The sequence below is a fragment of the Lithobates pipiens genome, unplaced genomic scaffold, assembly GCF_037356315.1.
Source record: "Lithobates pipiens isolate NorthernLeopardFrog02 unplaced genomic scaffold, aLitPip1_a1.2 Scaffold_8, whole genome shotgun sequence".
NCBI classification, from domain to species: domain Eukaryota; kingdom Metazoa; phylum Chordata; class Amphibia; order Anura; family Ranidae; genus Lithobates; species Lithobates pipiens.
This window is the reverse complement of record NW_027507903.1, coordinates 177,111,856-177,131,647: the sequence shown is the minus strand read 5'-3', so window position 1 is coordinate 177,131,647 and position 19,792 is coordinate 177,111,856. Positions and strand designations below refer to the sequence as shown.

The 19,792-nt window shown below is 42.8% G+C and overlaps 1 protein-coding gene across 2 annotated transcripts in view; it reads right to left on the bottom strand.

Annotated features, from left to right (window-relative positions):
* BCAP29 (B cell receptor associated protein 29) overlaps positions 1-19,792 on the bottom strand; it is a 110,425-nt gene that overhangs the window by 20,325 nt on the left and 70,308 nt on the right. For both annotated transcript variants that reach the window (XM_077472444.1, XM_077472445.1), the window contains exons 4-6: positions 13,837-13,987; positions 13,184-13,319; positions 12,523-12,634 (exon numbers count right to left, since the gene is read on the bottom strand). In XM_077472444.1, the coding sequence (XP_077328570.1) occupies positions 12,523-12,634; positions 13,184-13,319; positions 13,837-13,987 (399 nt within the window). The remainder of the gene's footprint in view (positions 1-12,522; positions 12,635-13,183; positions 13,320-13,836; positions 13,988-19,792) is intronic.

Sequence of the window (19,792 nt, the reverse complement as noted above, 5' to 3'; positions counted from 1 at the left end):
AGGCCTTAATCAATTTACCTAACAGTCAATAGTATCAAACCACTGCTACTAAACTCTGGAGCACAGGTTGTTGGTAAAATTGGTTACATTTTTAACAGTAGGCCTGTACTGAGAGAAATACCGAGACTGTCATTGCCTACAAAATGCAAGAACGGGGCTATTGTGCTGACCCTGTGTCTTTTAAGCAGAACTCAAATATCTTCTTTTTTTTTTTTTTTTATACGCAAACACTATGAAATATTTTTCTCCAGTAAGCCCTTTTCAGCTATGCTGCCTATATTATGCCTATAGGCACCAGCAGATCGTGCCAATACTCCCAGCTGACTGATCTGAAAGGGATAGTGTAATCAGCTGTATTTGACATTTTGGCAGTTTGGCACTTCATGCAATAATCTGAAAAAAAAAATATGTAGGGGGGGGGGGGGTTGGATCAGGCCTACACACCTAACAGCCATTTAATGCCTAATGTCTATGTCTGATTTTAGCAAAGATGTTTTGGAAGTGTCCCTTAACAATTAGAATATAAGGATATTTGCTTTATAAAATCTCCCATAATGTTTACCAATTACATAACATTCAAAGCTTTTACAACTGACTGCCTGCCAGCCAAAGAGTATACTGTTCCAGATAAACGCTGGCTGATCAAGGTGTATGAAAGTGTAGGTGTCTGTAGAGAAATTCTAGGTATGAGCAATTCTGTGCGTCATCATGTTACTGACACACAGTGTTTGTATCCAAAACTGACTTGGTCTTTGAAGTGTTTCTTTTCACTGTGATTAAGCCATAATATCTCCTGGTATGAGCCATTCCACATTACTGGGAAGGTGGGTTAAGGTCAAATGTTTAACTCTGGAGTTCCTCTATTTCCTACTGCATATGCAACAAAAAACATGAGTGGACAGCTGCTTCAATAAACAACAGTGAAAAGTAGAGATGACAGTATAACGTTTTTTCATACTAAATAAAGAAATCCTGTCTATTCAGCATGTCAGCATATTCACAGCACATGCTTACATTTCCTTCACTCCTCTGCCACTCCAATCAGCACCTTTCACACTGAGGCACTTGAAAACTACCCCTAAAAATGCTAAGCGCTTTTGAGGAGCTTTTCCGGTGGTTTTGAAGTGTTCACGGTGTGCTTTTTTGAAGGTCACGTGACTCAAAAACTGCTTCAAGAACCATTTGGAGGCGCTTTAGAAGTGCTTTCTATTTATTTCAATGGAGAGGGGCGCTTTTGAGGCGCTTTATTTAGCGCTTCAAACATGCTGCTTGCAGGAGTTTTTTCACCTCTCCACCAGCGCACCGCCCCAGCTTGAAAATGTCACAGTGTGAAAGGGCTCTAAGGAGGACATCACTATCACACAAGGAGTCCATAGCCCTAAATAATCTATGACTCAGCTTACACAAAACTTTATTTTGCTTTTGCTGAAAGGAAATAAAAAAAAAACCTGTGCCATTGCGTTCATGGGACAGTCATGGGTGCGCTCTAAGTTGAAGAAAAGAAAGTATCTGGGTTGGAAAGACAACTTCACTTTTAGCAAAGGTGCCCTTTGAAGCTTACCTCCTCTCCCCCTCAGTGTAACCAACAAAGCATATAATATATACCAGTGATGGCGAACCTTGGCACCCCAGATGTTTTGGAACTACATTTCCCATGATGCTCTGGCACTCTGCAGTGTAGTAGATCATCATGGGAAATGTAGTTCCAAAACATCTGGGGTGCCAAGGTTCGCCATCACTGATATATACAGTATACCTTCAACACCCTTTCAGAGATCTACATTGTGTGATCCTGCCCAGCACTACACAACCTTTGCATGATTACAGTCTCGCCCGCGGCCTGCACTCACTGGCCTTGCGCACCACAGCCTCATTCATGCTTATGGGCAGAGGAGCATGGCCTCAGGCTAAGGAATGAATGGGCCAATAGCATGCATGCACAGAGCCCAATTATAGGCTTGAGCATATCCATCCACAGCATCCAGGGGCTATTTCTCTTTTCATAAACATGATGGTGTTATAATACACAAAATATGCTGACACTTTAAAGGAAATTTGGACAAGAAAATTGTATAATGTATGGCCAGCCTTAAGCCCCATACACACTATCAGATTATCTGCTGAGTTTTTCCTTCAGATTTACCAAAACCATGTAGTAGAAGGGCCTACCTGATTGCATACACATTGAAACTCCTAAGGTTTGTGCTCATTTTATATGGTTTTGGTAAATCTGAAGGAAAAACTCAGCAGATAATCTGATAATGTGTATGGGGCTTTAGAGTTACCAAAATCATATAACATGAGGTCAAACCTAAACACTTTGCTTTGTGCACTGGTGTGCAGTCATGTTGGAACAGAAAGGAGCCATCCCCAAACTGTTTCCTCAAAGTTGGGAGCATCAAATTGTCTTGGTATGATGAGGCCTGTTCCTTTCACTGGAACTAAGGGGCCAAGCCCTACTACTGAAAAACAATCCCACACCATAACCCCCCCTCCACCAAATGATTTGGACCAGAGCACAAAGCAAGGTCCATAAAGACATGGATGGATGAGCAAGTTTGGGATGGAGGAACTTGAAGATGCTGCACGGAGTCCTGACCTCAACCCGATAGAACACCTATGTGGCAAATTAGAGCGGAGACTGTGAGCCAGGCCTTCCCATCCACATCAGTGCCATATCTCACAAATGTGCTTCTGGAAGAATGATCAAACATTCTCATAGACACTCCTAAACCTTGTGGACAGCCTTCCCAGAAGAGTTGAAGCTGTTCTAGCTGCAAAGGGAGGGCCAATTCAATATTGAACCCTACGGACTAAGACTGGGATGCCATTAAAGTTCATGTGTGTGTAAAGGCAGTTGTCCAATACTTTAATAATTGAATAATATAGTGTATGATTATATACACTTGCACATCATTTAAATAACTTTCTTTTTTTTTTGTATTTAAACATAATGGAGTGCTAGCATAACACACACATTAGTGTAGTTTTAATGCACTGATTACTATTGTACCAGAGTATAATCACAGCACATAATAGAGTCTTCTATACCACCAATGCATCCTGATAATGGTCATATTTACTCCTCCTTTAGAGCCAGTTTGCATCATAGAAACACAGTCCGGACGCGTTCCAGGTGCTTTTCTCCAAGCGCATTTTTGATGCGTTCCAGTGTGTTCTTTTCCTACTCTTGTTTCTTAACCTTCTGGGCCAGTTCACACCAGATGCAGTTCTGTGCGCTTTTTTTTCTGCACTAAAAATGCATGTACAGTGTTTTCCATGTATTCCAATGGCTCTAGTTCACACCAATGCAGTCAGTTTCCGGTCAGTTTCTACACTGGAACTGACTGCATTGGTGTGAACTAGAGCCATCGGAATACATGGAAAACACTGTGCATGCATTTTTAGAGCTAGTGCACTCCGGATATGATCCGCATCAGCTGTTGCTTACAGTTCACACCACACGCAGTTCCAGTGCGTTTTTGATATAATTTGCTATGTTCCAGTACAGTTCTGTGCAGAAAAAATGCAGCGTGTTCTACTTTTTGTTCTAAAACTGGAACACACTGGAACTACAAGCACTAATGTGAACTATGCCATTGAAAACCATATAACCTACTTTTTTGATGCAGAAAAAAAAAACGCACTGGACTGCATGTGGTGTGAACTGGCCCTTACTCATTCTTTCAATGGGTTAATGGGAAAATCAAAGTAAGGTCTTGTAACATAGTACTGACTTTCTTAAGCCAGCCAACAATAAAGAGAAATACAACACATTTACAAGGTAAATTATTAACAAACTAGCCACAAGCAAAACATCTTCAGCTTCTCTACAATGTGTTAACATTTTAAGTACAAAGATGGATTACTTATAAATTAAACTTTTTTTAAGAAGAGGTCTTAGAAACTGATCAGTATATTACAAAATATGGTTATGGTAAACCAGCAAATACCCACTGTCATAATTATCAACATTAAGGCTGAATCAAACAAAAATATGTATAAAATACATTTGTTATAACATTTCACTTATAGCAACATGGGGTATGATTTTTGAAGCAAAGCAAATGTAACAGTGTGAACAGGATTGTAAGGTAACCATTTTATTTAGTGAGAGGTGTTTGATTGCCATTTAGGTCCCTTTTACACATGTGATCCATTTTTCATCCATCCGTTGATGGATGAAAAACGGATATCAATGCAGCTCTATGGAAAAATGGTTTACATCTGCATTCGTCAACATCCATTTTTTGACAGGTCAAATCACATTCCAAATCAAGTCCTATTGTCGGCAATGGCACTGTCCGAATGTGTGCACCACTGCACAGATCCCAAAAGTAGTTCCTGCACTACTTTTGGCAACTTCCGGGAGCGGTTTGAATAGACATCTACCTGCACAGATATCTGTGAAATCATCCCGAAGTGGAACTGAAATGCTGGTTTGAAATTGTGCGAATTCAGCTGAAATCGCATGATTTCAAACCACTCTCAAGGCACTAAATAATTGTGCAACTGTACAACTATTTTTCAGAAGGAAGATGATTGACCTTCATAAAGTCAACACTGTATAATGTAAAAGTCTTGGTGTCAAAGTCCTGGTAGCATCCCTATTATCAATATACTTCCACATATCAGCTTCTATGCACACTAAACTAACTAAAGCATTTGCGAGCTGGAGATGGGATTTGCCATCTCTCGAGGAGGACGATTGGGAGAACTGTGTCTCCTCCTATGTTTCAAACATGACCTCCGCTAGAGACCGCTTTCTGCACCGGGCTTATTACACGCCATGGAGGCTGGCTGCTATCTACCCGGACAGGTCCCCAGCCTGCCCTAGATGTGAAGACCCAGAGGCCTCCTTTATACATGGTCATGTCTTCTATTGCAGGAGTTCTGGGAACAGGTCCTGACAGATGATAACCAGGCAGCGGGGACCTCTATCCCACTATTCCCTGAACTGAACAACAATGTTGTTGAATGTGACCACTGACCATAATGTGGGAAATACACAAAATTGTTTATGGCATACTCTACCTATTATGCCTGTAGGAAAATTATTTTGAGATGGAAATCCGGGTTGCCGCCCACCATCACCACCTGGAGGAATACCCTAAATGCTGTATTACCTCTATATAAGATAACATATATTAACAGGAATTGTCAGAGTAAATTCGACAAGATATGGTCTTCATGGATAGACTCCTGGGGATCCCTGCTATTAAAGGTATCTCCACCCAGCCCCTAGCTCTACCCCTATGGGGTGGTGTGGATCACAGACCAGGAACTGTTTACGTATGCTTCCCCCCCCATGCCTTTCCTTTCCCTTTTAACCTGCTTCTCATCCCCTGCCCCTTTTTTTTCTTCTCCCTGGGGGAAACCCCTCTTATCACAACTATTTAGAACTCACTGGTTCAGGTGAGGGAGTTCACCTGGTAGAGGTCTACTAACCATAGGTACAAACTCGTTTGAATGCTTGACAGCTATTGATAGTGCAATTACCTGTGAATAATTTTACTGTAACCATACCAATACTCTAATTCATGTAGATTATGCTGTAAACTGACATGTGAACATTGACGTTGAAAAATAAAATTTACCCTCGTTAAAAAAAAAAAAAGTCTTGGGATCTTAGACATTAATGTCACACCCTCTGTGATATCCAATGTCATACAGGTCCATTCTGCTTCAATCTAACATACTTTATTTGTAAAACAAACAATAGGCATATAACAGGATTTGCGTCTTACGAATAACTGGTTTTATTGGCGTTGTTTAACCATATATCACCGAACCAAGCTTATAAAATGCTTACAATTATTAACCACTTCCCATCCAGGCCAATTCTGACATTTCTCTCCTACATTTAAAATTCATCATTTTTTTTTGCTAGAGAATTACAGAATCCCCAAACATTATATATATATATATATATAGATATATATATATATATATATATATAGAGATATAGATATATATATATATATATATATATATATACATATATATATATATAGTAGGTGACCGCGATATTGTGTCAATCTCACCGCTTCTATCGGCGAGACTGACACCCTACGAGCTCCGTCGCGGGAGCCAGCGCCGAGCTGGCTCACATCGGGAAAGGAAAAATGTTTCTTTTCCTTTCCCAATAAGCGACAAGCATCGCTGGCCGGATTCACACTGGTGCGGGGATCCGAATTGGATTCCCGCCAATACCAGGCACTGTATTTGGTATGAATCCTAAGGGAGAACTCCACGCCAAATTAAAAAAAAAAAACGGCATGGGTTTCCCCTCCGGAGGCATACCAGGACCTTAGGTCCAGTAGGGATTTTAAGGGGAATCCCCTACGCAAAATCCATACCAGACCCCTATCCGAGCACGCAGCCCAGCCGGTCAGGAAAGGGGGTGGGGACGAGTGAGCGCCCCCCCCCCCGAGCCGTACCAGGCCATGATACATGGGGGGGGTGGGTGCTTCGGGGGAAGGGGGTGCCCTGCGGCCCCCCCACCCCAAAGCCCCCATGTTGATGAGGACAAGGGCCTCTTCCCGACAACCCTGGCCGTTGGGTCTGTGGGCGGGGGGGCTTATCGGAATCCGGGAGCCCCCTTTAATAAGGGGGCCCCTGGATCCCGGCCCCCCACCCTATGTGAATGAGTATGGGGTACAATGTACCCCTACCTATTCATCTGTGAAAAAAAAATGTAAAAAAAAAAAAAAAAACAACAAGGTTTAAAAATAATTTATTGCACTGCTTCGGGGGTCTTCCATCTTGGGAGGTCTTCTCGTCGAACTCCTCCGCTATCTTCTGCTCTTTTACTAGCTCTTTTGCTAGCGGAGGAGCCCGGTTTTGTTCTTCGCGGCCGCCGCCCGGGGGTCTTCTTCCGACTTCGGGGATCTTGTCCCCCTCTTCGGTTCTTCTTGCCGGGCCTCCGCTTTCTTCCTTTAGCTCTTTTACTAGCGGAGGCCTGGTCTTCCGTCGCCCCTTCTTCCGACTTCGGGGGTCTTGTCCCCCTCTTTGGTTCTTCTTGCTGGGCCACTGCTTCTTCTTCCAGCTCTTTTACTAGCGGTGGCCCAGTCTTCTTCTGCTGCTGCCAGGGTTGTCGAGAAGAGGCCCTTGTCCTCATCAACATGGGGACAAGGTGCTTTGGGGTGGGGGGCCGCCCCCTTTCCCCCAAAGCACCCACCCCCCCATGTTGAGGGCACGTGGCCTGGTACGGCTCAGGAGGGGGGGCGCTCACTCGTCCCCACCCCCTTTCCTGACCGGCCGGGCTGCGTGCTCGGATAGGGGTCTGGTATGGATTTTGGGGGGACCCCACGCCGTTTTTTTCGGCATAGGGGATTCCCCTTAAAATCCCTACCGGACCTAAGGGCCTGCCCCTGAAGGCATGCAGGCTTCATTAGTGAGGTGACATTATGGCCGCTCTCTCGCTCGCTACTATAACGAGCTGAAATACTTTGAGCTACAATACTGTAACAAGCATGCAGCCAGTAAAGTCAAACTGAAGCCAGAACTGTTCTTCTATGTGCTTATCCCAGGTCAGTGACAAAAAGTATTAAATCAACACCTTCTTTTCACACCCACACAATCGCTATTCGAGGCTGGATTACCTTTTCATACGGCAGACAGATTTGTCCCACCTAGCTAACGCATCCATAGAAGCTATGACACTCTCTGACCATCATCCCATCACGCTGACGTTGCAATTCCCACAGAGGGAGAGACTGACCAGAATGTGGAGGCTGGATGCGTCCACCTTGTCAGACTCCGCGGATTCAGCCCGCATTGAACAGGCCATACGGGACTACTTTGCCACGAATGATACGCCGGATGTGTCTCCTATGGTGCAATGGGAGGCACATAAGTGCGTGATTCGGGGACACCTTCTGGCGATTGCAGCTAGGAAGAAGAGGGAACATCAGGAACTGATAAAGACCCTTACCCAGGAGATTACTAAATTAGAATTGCAGCACAAACGTACTAAGGCCACTCAAGTGGCGCAGCAATTGGCGGATGCACGGGCTCAATTGGTGGAGGAACTGTTTCGGCGGGCGCGTAAACGCCATATGCTATCGCAAAAGTTGTTCTACGAACAGGGCAACAAACCTGGGAAGTTATTGGCACGTTGTTTACAGAAGCGCACCCTTGCCACTACGGTGCACCATCTGTCAGATAGTGCGGGACGCTCCTTATCAAAAAACGAGGATATTGCACAGCAATTTCTTCTTTACTATAGTAAGTTATATAATTTAGAAGAAGGCGTTCGTGACCCCCCGCGGAGGATAGAGCACGCTCGCGGTTGATTGGGGAATTTCTGGACAAGTATAGCCCTAAAGCGTTGTCAGTTGACGATCGCGTTGGCCTGGAAGCTCCCTTGTCCTCTGAGGAATGGGAGACTGCCTTGAAGTCGATGAAGCCGGGTAAAAGCCCAGGTCCGGATGGCTTCACGGTACCATACTACAAAAATTATGCGGCTCTGCTGGTGCCACGATTTCTCAAAGCCTTTAACTCACTAGCTAAGACCCCCCAACCTCCGGATACGCTTCTAGAAGCGTATATCACGGTGTTAGCCAAAGACGGCAGGGATCCCACAGAAGTTAAGAATTATCGCCCAATTTCACTTTTAAACGTGGATTTGAAGCTGTTTGTGAAGATTATTGCAAACCGTCTGGCGTTTTACATTCCTGCCTGGTTGGGGAAGGATCAAGTGGGCTTCGTACGGGGGAGGGAAGCGAGAGACAATACGATTAAGGCCTTAAATCTCCATCATTGGCTGACTTCCACCCAACAGGAGGGCTTCTTTCTAGCAATGGATGCGGAGAAGGCGTTCGACAGGGTGGCCTGGGACTACTTGCAAGCGGTGCTTCGGGCCCTGGGCCTGGGCAGCACCATGTGTACCTTTATTGGGGCTTTATATTCTAACCCCAGGGCCAGGGTCAAGGTTAATGGCCACCTGTCGGACACCTTCCCCATCCGAAATGGCACTAGACAAGGGTGCCCTCTTTCTCCCCTTCTGTACGTCCTCACCCTGGAACCCCTTTTGCGCTGCATTAGGCTTCACCCGGACATCAAGGGCATCAGGGTACGTCATAAGGAATACAAAATCACGGCTTTTGCGGACGAGATCTTACTTTTCCTCACATCCCCATTAACGTCTCTACCAAATCTAATGCCACTCCTGGAGCAATTCAAACGCATAGCCAATCTAAAACTTAATTACTCCAAATCGTTTGCGCTGAACGTTTTCCTGCCACATGGTCTTGCCCAGCAATGTCAAGCCAACTTTCCTTTTAAATGGAACTCAGATGCTATCACATACCTTGGCATACAATTGCCTGGCAAGCTAAGTTCCCTTTATGAAAGGAACTTTCTCCCCGAACTAAAAACTATACAACAGGAACTGCAGAGGTGGGATGTCCCGACTCTGTCATGGTTTGGGCGAGCTGCTGCTCTCAAAATGACTGTGCTTCCACGACTTCTCTATGAAATGCAAACAATCCCCATACGTCTTCCACCGGCCTTTTTCACAGCCTTTAAAATAATTTGTAGATCCTTCCTCTGGGGCTCCAAATAAACCTCGCATCGGGTGGGCAACCCTGGTTTTACCCAAAGCTAAGGGAGGGATTGGCCTGCCCGACCTTAAACGTTATTATTGGGCAGTACACATGGCCAGGGTAGTCAAATGGAAGGTTCACTCGCGCTGCAAGGACTGGACAGAACTTGAAAAGCTCATTGTCGGCCAAGACCTGCAAGAGCTTCCTTGGAGTAATAAGCGACCCACGGAGCATCAGCTCTCTGCACACCCTCTTGTCGGGGCGACTCTGCAAGAATTCACCAGGGCTTGCAAGGCGATGGCGCTTTCCCACACAGAGAGTCCGATCACTCCTATTAGGGGAAACCCTGACTTCCCCCCGGGCTTGTCTGCCAGTGTCTTGGCTCATGAATGGCCATTTACAGAGATGGTGGCGAAACAATTCTTTAGGAGGGGCAGGTTCTTGAGTCATCAGGACTTGGCCAAGCTATCCAACACCAAGACGTTCCCGTTTTGGCCCTATATACAGTTGAAACATTTCTTAGATGACCCAGGGAGGAGACCGGGATACTTGACAGAGCCTACTGTATTTGAGGCTCTGTGCTCCAGCACGACTCCCCAGAATCACGTGATCTCGGCTTTGTATGCTTCTATGTTTAAGACTCAGCACCCTGGCAGGAGCCCGGATTGGGTCTTCTGGGGGTCAGTGCTGGACCAGGAGATCACGGATAAAGAGTGGGACCGTATACATCTATATATTCATAAGGGGTCCCTAAATGTAAACACACAGGAAAATGGTTACAAATTAAAGATGAGATGGTATAAAACTCCAGATTTGCTCCATAGGATCTTTCCGACGGTCCCTGATCAATGTTGGAGATGCGGACAAGGGTCAGGTACCCTTCTTCACATTTGGTGGGGTTGCCCTCTGATTCAGCCCTATTGGAGGGAGGTTCGTAAGGTAATTTCTGAGGTTTCACCCTTGGCTTTGGAGTTCACCCCTGCTCAATATTTATTACACTTATCGAACATTCCTCAGAAGAAATATTGTAAATCTTTGGCGATGCATATGACCAATGCTGCTAGGCTTTGTATTCCGGTACTTTGGAGATCTGTGTCCCCTCCCTCGATTAAAAGCGGGTTTCTTCGCAGTAATCGTATAGAAGCGATGGAGGAGCTGATTCATATAGCGCAGGACAGGATTGATCGCTTTTCTGCAGTCTGGGGAGCGTGGCGGACTTTTAAATCTTCCCATAGATACCTTGCGTTGATGCAAACCTAGGAGACAGTGATACCCTGCAAGTGGATATGTTACCCAACTGGCATTCCCCATGTGGGCAGTGCTTGCAGCACTGTCTATCTGGACATAGCTGCAGCCCTGGAGTATAGTGGTGCCTCCCCTTTGGCTTCACCGGGACGGAGAGGGTAGCTGGTGGTTGACCCACCCCCAACCCATTCGAGGGCTTATCCAAGCTTTCTCCCCTCTACCTCAGTATCTTTCCCCTCTAAGTCCTAGCTGGTTCCTCCCCCCCCCCCATTTTTTTCTCTGGAGTTCCCGGATCCCATCCCCCCCCTCAGTTCTCGCTATTTTATAGGAATTACTAGCACTCAGGTGCGCCATGGCTATCAGGGGCGCAACAGTTAATGGTGACCATGGGGCGCAAGGCCATTTTGAGCAAGCTTGACAACAGGCGTGTACCTAAACGCTACGACTTCATCTCTGGCAACTTAGTGTCTGAAACTTGTTTTGCTTAATTACTACAACTGCTGCTTACAGACGACTATATGTAAGGTTATTTTGATGGATCAAGAGGCGCTGTACAGATTAATGTTTTTCTGTAATCTTGTATTTTCTTACTGTTAATTTGGAAACATTATAAAATTCTTTGTGGAAAAGTATTAAATCAGCATGCCATGACAGACAACTAGTATTTACAGAAGGATGGGCCAACATTGGCAGCCTATAGTACATGTTCCTGCATTATTGGTTTTCTGTAAATGGGTAATTAGAATTTTACAGAAGGTGCAAGGGACAAGGAATTTGTAAAAATGACAAACATATAAAAAGAGAAATACACAAGAGGGTGTCTCCATCTCGGTGTAGCACATTAAAAATAGTAAAAGATGATAAAAATGCACTCTCACTAGTTAAAGGTGGATAAAGGCTTGTCAAAAGCCATATTGACCTCCAAAGGATCACCAAGAGACTGCAGAGCTCTGCAGGAATGTGGCTGGCAGAAGCAGAGTTCTTTGTGGAAGTACAGCTGGCTTTGGTTGGAACATTAGCAACAGAGGCTTCCAGAAGTAGCAAGATGGCTATGGCTCCAAACAGCACCTCTCTCGGCAGGGTGATGATGACAGGAAGTGGAGGGGGTGTGGCTACATGTTTTAGGGAAAATAGAAGCGCCCCTTTATCAAACCATCCTATACCTAGATTTTTTTTATATGTGCATTAGGATCTCAAGACCTAATCTGAAAGGAGCTGCATCCACTCCACCTGGTGTTCCCTACCATGCTCCTGACCCTCATATGTGCCCTGTTAAATGACAGTTGGGTTCTAGTTAGTGTAATAGCTTATTCATTTTCTTTGATATACACAGAGAGATTCTGTCTTATCAATTTGATTTAAAAACTGATGAGGTGTTTAATAGATTGGGACACGGCAAAGACATGTATAATATGTTTTGCAAAGCTGTCAAGCTGTGTTAAGTAGTAGGTTATTTGCATGATTTATTCTCAAATCTGCATGTGTAAATTTTGCCAAATATTATCTAACAATGTGCAAAAAAAGTAAGAGGAGTAGCTACAGATACCCTGTGCTGAGTATATAATCAACAATGAAAACAGTCGTAGTTATTATTGTTGTATATTTATTTTACCTAAAGGCTACAAAAAATTTTATAGCAACAGTAAGCTGGAAATACCCTTTTTACATTATTCTTGAAAGATTTAAAAAATTCTAAAAAAATCCAAATATTTCCTCCAACATGACTCACCTTCCGACAGTCTCTTTAATTCTCCTTTCCCATCTTCAATTTCTTTTTTTAGCTTTTCGTTTTCTGCTTTAATAGCCTTTTCATTTTTTCCAACTTTATTTGAATCCAAAATCTATACAATGAAAGAAAGCTTACTTATTGTGCAACATATTTTCTGTCTTAAAGGTAAAAACAAAAACCTTGTGGTGCATACTCTTGGCAAGGATATCAGTTTTAAAAGATAAAGGCTGACAGGTTTGGTTAACCACTACTGTCTTTACATTACAATAACAATAAAGGTGCCTAAGGTGTGAAAATCCAACACCATCCAAGGGTTGTGGCTTAATGGAACACGTCAGAATAACTGTTGTCTATCTCAGCCAAGGCCACTGCCTCACTCCCAAAAGTGGTTCAAGTTCTGCAGCAAAACATGACTCCATACAGTAGCATCATTCCCAGTGATGTACTGTCACAGAACTGGCACCACATTACATTAAAGATTTCAGCTTCTTATCTGCTTTACATGCATGTACAAGGAAGGAATAATTCCTGCCACATTTTTACAGTACATGCTGAGGGCACTGCAAATACACTTTTTTTTGGGGGGGGGGGGGGGGGGGTATGTAGACACTATCATCCATGTAAACAATGTCTAAGAAGAGAAAATTCAAAAGCAATTTACCTTTTTTAGTTCATCATTGTCTTCCATGTGCTTTTTGCCAGTTTCGTTGATCTTCTCTACTTGTGTTTGCAAAGCATCATTGTCATCCATCACCGATGCCAGCTGATTTATCAGAGATATAACACGACGCAGAACGCTACAAAACATGCAACGATAACTATTCATAGACAGGCAATGTTTCCAAATATTTATTCAATGTACTTATCAGAAGGAGAGTTCTATGCATCCTTTAATTTATTGAAAAGTTCTCAGGCAAAACATTTAGCTATAAAATATATACATTAACCCTCACCAGGGATTCCTATACTCTGTTGCTACTCCTTCCTGTCTACTGAAAAACTTTGATTAGACATATCAGTGCAGGTATACTATACTGCTAGTCACCATACACAGGTAGAAGCAATAAAAACCCAGTTACGTAACGGATAACAACATGTATAGCCATATGGATGTGTTACACAATGTCCTTAAACAGCAATACTTTTAAAACATAGACTTTTCCTTTAGGCACCATAAAATGTTCTGTTCATGTACACTTTATTCGGTGAGTAATACCATACATCCACTCTCCTACGGCTTCCCCTTTCAGCTTCTTCCTGTCCCACTCCATATTAAAAAAAAAAAAAGAATGCAGTTTTGCATGAAACACTTACAGCCACAGAAACAGAGAAAATCCAGAGATGTACAGATTCCGCTGGGATCTGAAAAGCTTCATATGGATGTGATCATAAGAACTAGAAGGAAGGGCTGCGCCCTTGTCAATTGTTGGGCTTGAAGAGTACTTTCTAACCTCTCTTATAGCATCTGTAAATTAAAAATGAAAAATGACATATATTTCCAAAAGTTGCTGGAGTGGTTAACAGTAACAGCATTTATTATAAAAAAAAAAAACACACAGGTAGCAGAGGCACCCAGGTCATAGAGATATATATATTTATATAAATAGTAAATATAACCCAGGAAGTCATTGACTTAATTTAAAGGTGGATTTTACACTGTATAATGCACGACTCAAACAAAAGGCTCGCAGGCCGAATACATCCCTTTAGGCTATTTCACGTGACCTTCACACCTCTCCTGCAACTGCGGAACCCCCCTCATCTCCTCCCCATCTTGTCTCAGCAGTTGGCAGCAAAGAGAAGGACAGAACTCCTCTGCCAGATACTACTCTTCTCTGTGCTGCCACAGAGAGGCTCATCTCTGCGCCCCCTTCCTTTTCAGCAGGGAGCTTCTGGTATATATGCAATTTTTATAATTAAGTTTTGATTATCTCTACTCCCTGTGAGGTCAGCATGAGATGATATTTATCATCAGAATAGGATATGGATTGTTGAGACCAGCAATTTTAACTTTCCTGAATAATAAAGATTTTCTACTTTTATAAATTTGTGTGATTCCTATTGCTGCAACAACGTCCCATGGGAGACATTTTTGCTGTACCCTTTTCAGCAGTAGGCAACAGAGAGGAGGACAGAATCAGACTAGCTCTCTCTGCAGCCACAGAACCTCCTTGTCCCCGCATTCCCTGTTTTTAGCATTCAGCAGATTCCGGCAGCTGACTTTAGCCCTCATCTGGTCCCCCTTCAGACCCCGCCCTTTCTGCGACCCAGCTACACCCCCAGCTTCTTCCCAGCAGCACAATGTAAGGAGATACAATATGATGTAAGGGAGGGTGGAGAACTCCTGACTTCTGATAGCGGGGGGCTCTTGGCATCTGATGTAAGGGGGAGTGGGGTGCTTTGGACATCAGCTTATAATTACGAGAGAATACTACAATTAATCTTATGTACCCAGTACTGTATGCTGTGATGGGCTGAAGAAAATGATTTTGTACTTACCCGTTCTCTTGAAAATTCCAATAAAATGATTGAAAAGAGAATACTATAATTCTATGCCAGTTGAAAAGAAGGGTCGCACACCGCTTAGATCATCCACAAGAAACCTTTCTCCGACAGAACACCATGGCAGAACCATGTACTATCTGAACAGTCCACATTCCACAATAAAGTTTCTTTCGGATGATACTAACGGTGGGCGACCCTACTTTTCAGACTTGCATCATCTGCTACAGGTGTGAGTCATTACTAAATCCAGTAATAATCAAATGCATGGGACTTTTTATAGTGTTAGTTTATGACTGTTTAGACTATGGGACTACCTTGAATGAAATATGGGTTGATGCTAGCCAGCCATACATGGATCAAAATTCAGCCAGTTCAGCAGGTGCTGGCCAAATTTCGATCCATGTATGGGCTAGCTAGCTGTGTACAATTTGATCTATTGATAGACTTGTATACAACCAGCCTGTCTGATTTTTGCCCCCCCCCCCCCCAAAATAAAATAAAACATCAGCCGCCACTGCTTCGTTTTATTACCTTTTTGCACTGCAAGAGCACTTGAAAGTGCAGTCGCTCTAAATCTAAGGGGTAGATCTGAAATCAGTGGAAGCTCTCCTGATTTTATCATTCAATCACATGCAAGCTAAAATGCTGTTTTTTTATTTTCCTTGCATGTCCCCCTCGGATCTACGGCGACTTTACTTCCAAGTGCGCTTGCAGTGCAAAGTGGATTTTCCTTTAGTAAATAACCCCCCCGGTCTCTCTAAAGCCTGATGAGATTAATAATATTAAACTTGTGGAAATTACCAAGAACTCCTGTAACTGATCTGAAAATTGATCAGACAAGGGTACATTAATGATATAGTGTATTTTCAGTTAAAGCTGCCTAAGGGCAAACCTGCTTTTTTGTTGCGGTTTTGTGATCCCATTTGAATTATTCCCCTCACTTTTCATGTCTGAATCAAGGCCAAAAATGAGGGAATGGGGGTCACTATGACAAGCAAACTAAAATGGCTTACTCCAGTTTTCCAGACATCTCCTATCCCCAAATCCAGGAGTATTTATAATAATTTTATGTGTATAAAAAATAAGCAATGTACATTTTCCATAGCTTTTTGATAATATTTATTGGCAATTTTTAGAGTGCCCTCTTACATTAGGTGCCCCCATCACAGTACCCCCTTACATCAGGTGTCCTCATCAGATTGCACTTTTACATCATAGTTACATAGCTAGTTACATAGTTGGTCAGGTTGAAAAAAGACACAAGTCCATCCAGTTCAACCACAAAAAAAAAATTATAATATCATACAATCCCATATACCCAATTCTATACTCACAGTTGATCCAGAGGAAGGCAAAAAACCCCAGCAAGCATGATCCAATTTGCTAAAGCAGGGAAAAGAATTCCTTCCTGATACCACGAGAGGCAATCGGATTTTCCCCGGATCAACTTTACCTATAAGCCCTTGTACACACGGTCGGAGAATCCGTCGGAATGTGTCCTATCGGACCGCGTCGTCGGATAATCCGACTGTGTGTGGTATGCATCGGACTGATTCCGTCAGAATATCCGTCGGACCCAATTTTCCAACATGTTGGAAATATTTCCCGACCAACTGGGCCGATCGGACATACTCCGATCATGTGTAGAGAATTTTGATCGGACCAAGTGCCACGCATGCTCAGATCAAATTCCTACATCAAAGCTATTGGCTACTAGCCTGAACGTAGTCCTGTCGTAACGAAATTATGTCATCACGTTCTGAAAGATCGGATTTTTCGCCAACTTTGTCCGACCGTGTGTATGCAACAGTTTCGGACAAGATCCGACGGACAAAATCCGATGGGCAAAATCCGACGGATTTGGTTGTGGAAATCTCCGACCGTGTGTACAGGGGCTAAATGTTAGTACCCAGTTATATTCACTGTATATGTACACTTAGGAAATAATCCAGACCTTTCTTAAAGCAACCTACTGAGCTGGCCAGAACCACATCTGCAGGGAGTCTATTCCACATTTTCACAGCTCTTACTGTGAAGAAACCTTTCTGTATTTGGAGATGAAATCTCTTTTCCTCTAGACGTAAAGAGTGCCCCCTTGTCCTCTTTGTTGACTGTAAAGTGAATAACTCAACACCAAGTTCACTATATGGACCCCTTATATATTTGTACACGTTGATCATATCCCCCTTAATCTCCTCTTATCAAGAGTGAATAAATGCAGTTCATCTAATCTTTGCTCATAGATGAGCTCCTCCATGCCTCTTATCAGTTTGGTTGCCCTTCTCTGCACTTTCTCCAGTTCCCTGATATCCTTTTTGAGAACTGGTGCCCAAAACTGAACTGCATATTCCAGATGAGGTCTTACTAATGATTTGAACAGGGGCAAAATGATCTGCAAAGACGGAAATGTTACTTTTGATCCCAGACCCTAAGATATTTATAAAGATATTAAAAAGTAAGGGTCCCAGCACTGAACCTTGGGGTACACCACTGATAACTTTAGAACATTCAGAGTAAGAATCATTAACCACTACTCTCTGAATTCTGTCTTTTAGCCAGTTTTCTATCCATTTACAAACTGATATTTGCAGGCCTGTAGACTTTACCTTACACACGTGTGTGCGGAACTGTATCGAATGCTTTTGCAAAATCCAAGTATACCACATCCACCGCCACCCCTCTGTCCAAGGTTTTATTTACTTCCTCATAAAAAGAAATCAGGTTTGTCTGACAACTTCTGACTTTCATGCATCCATGCTGCCTGTTGCTTAAAATATTTTTTCCTGCAAGAACTCATCTATGTGGTCTTCTATTAATCTCTCCAGTATCTTCCCAACTATAGAAGTTAAACTAACAGGTCTATATTTACTTGGTAAATACTTTGTTCCCTTTTTAAATATAGGCACCACATTGGCCCTGCGCCAATCCAGTGGTACTATTCCTGTCATGAGTCCCTAAAAATTAGATACAATGGCTTTGAAATTACACAGCTCAATTCTTTTAGGATCCGTGGGTGGATGCCATCAGGTCCAGATGCTTTATCCACCTTTATTCTGTCACAATATTTCTGTACCATATCACTTTTGATCCATTGTGGATTTGGGGCTGTGTCACTACCACCCCCATTATGGACATGAGCTCCCCCATGTTCCTTTGTATACACAGAGCTGAAGAAAGTATTTAATAAATTAGCTTTCTCTTTGTACCTAGTCACCCACTCCAGATTATTTTGTAAAGGGCCTACATGCTCAGACTTGACTTTTTTTTTTTTTTTTCCAAAAAGCTTTTATTGAAGAAAATAGTCAATAATATACAACAACATTGCATAGAAGAGCAAAATATAATGAATACAATATAGCACATTTTGACCTTATATTATAAAACAGAGGCGAACAGTAGCTTGAAATCGCCAAGTATATAATAGTCTATATCATAGTAGGAAAGACAATAAAGTCATATTCAAATAAATGATGAAAGAATTAATAAGAGTCAATGGTCAAGGGAAGGAGAAAAGTGTCCTGAAACTTCAAAAAAGGCAACAGAAGATTCAGGTCTTCATAAAAGATAATCTGTATACCATTAACCGGTAAGCAAAAAGAGGAAAAAATAAAAAAATAAAAGGAAACATAAGAAAAATTGGGAATCGCCGGGCTCCCCACCTCAGGGCGGAGGGGAACCGGTTAACAGGTGAAGACACTCATCCGAACCTCGAAAGTGATGCCAGCAAGACCAGGTCCCCCAGAATTTAGTTGGGGTATCATTTGATTGATGGATTAGTTCTTCCATCTCGGCTATTTTAGACACTCTTGTGATCCAGTCAGCAACGGAAGGGGGGGTGACTTTTTTTACTATTACTATACTTGAAGAATTAACTTGGGGGTTTGTCCTACTATCTTTTGCAATCTGTCTTTCGTTTTGAATTTTTGCATCCTTGATTTCCTTTTTACATATTCTGTTATATTCTTTGTAAAATTTAAATCACACTAGAGTTCCTTCATTTTTATATTTTTAAAAAAAAGCTCTTTTTTATAGTTTACAGCTTGTTTAACTTTGGCTGTGAGCCACATATGTTTTATTTTTAGCCTTTTAAACTTATTGCCCATGGGAATATACTTTGCAGTGAGATCACAAACAGTCTTTTTTTGAAGAATTCCCATTTGTGTTCTGTGCCCATTGATGCCAATATTCTCTCCCAGTCTAAGTCCTGGAGAGCAGCCCTCATGCTTGGAAAGTTTGCTCTCTTGAAATTAAGTGTTTTTATCTTTCCCGTATGTGATTTTTGCTTACAGCTAACATCAAATGAAATCATGTTATGGTCACTGCTACCCAGGTGTTCCTTTATCTGAACATTAGTAATACACTCCGCATGGTTTGAGATTACCAGGTCCAACAGAGCATCATTCCTAGTTGGGACCTCAATAAACTGGACCATAAAATTGTCCTGTAATAGGTTTATACATTTTTGCACTTTAACTGTCCCAGCAGTGCCATTACTGTGCTTCAGACTCATCACACTCTCCATCCACCAGGTCCTCTTTCACATTTGCTTTGAGATCACTTCTCACATACAGACAGACCCTTCCACCTTTCCTTTTTCTTTGTCTTTCCAAAAGAGTGCATAGCCAGGAATACAGATCACATCATAGCTCTCCTGATGCACCAGAGCTTCCAACTCACCTATCTTACTTGGCAGACTTCTGGCATTGGTGAACAAACATTTTAATGCATTAATATATTTTGACCGGTCACATAATATCCTCTTGGG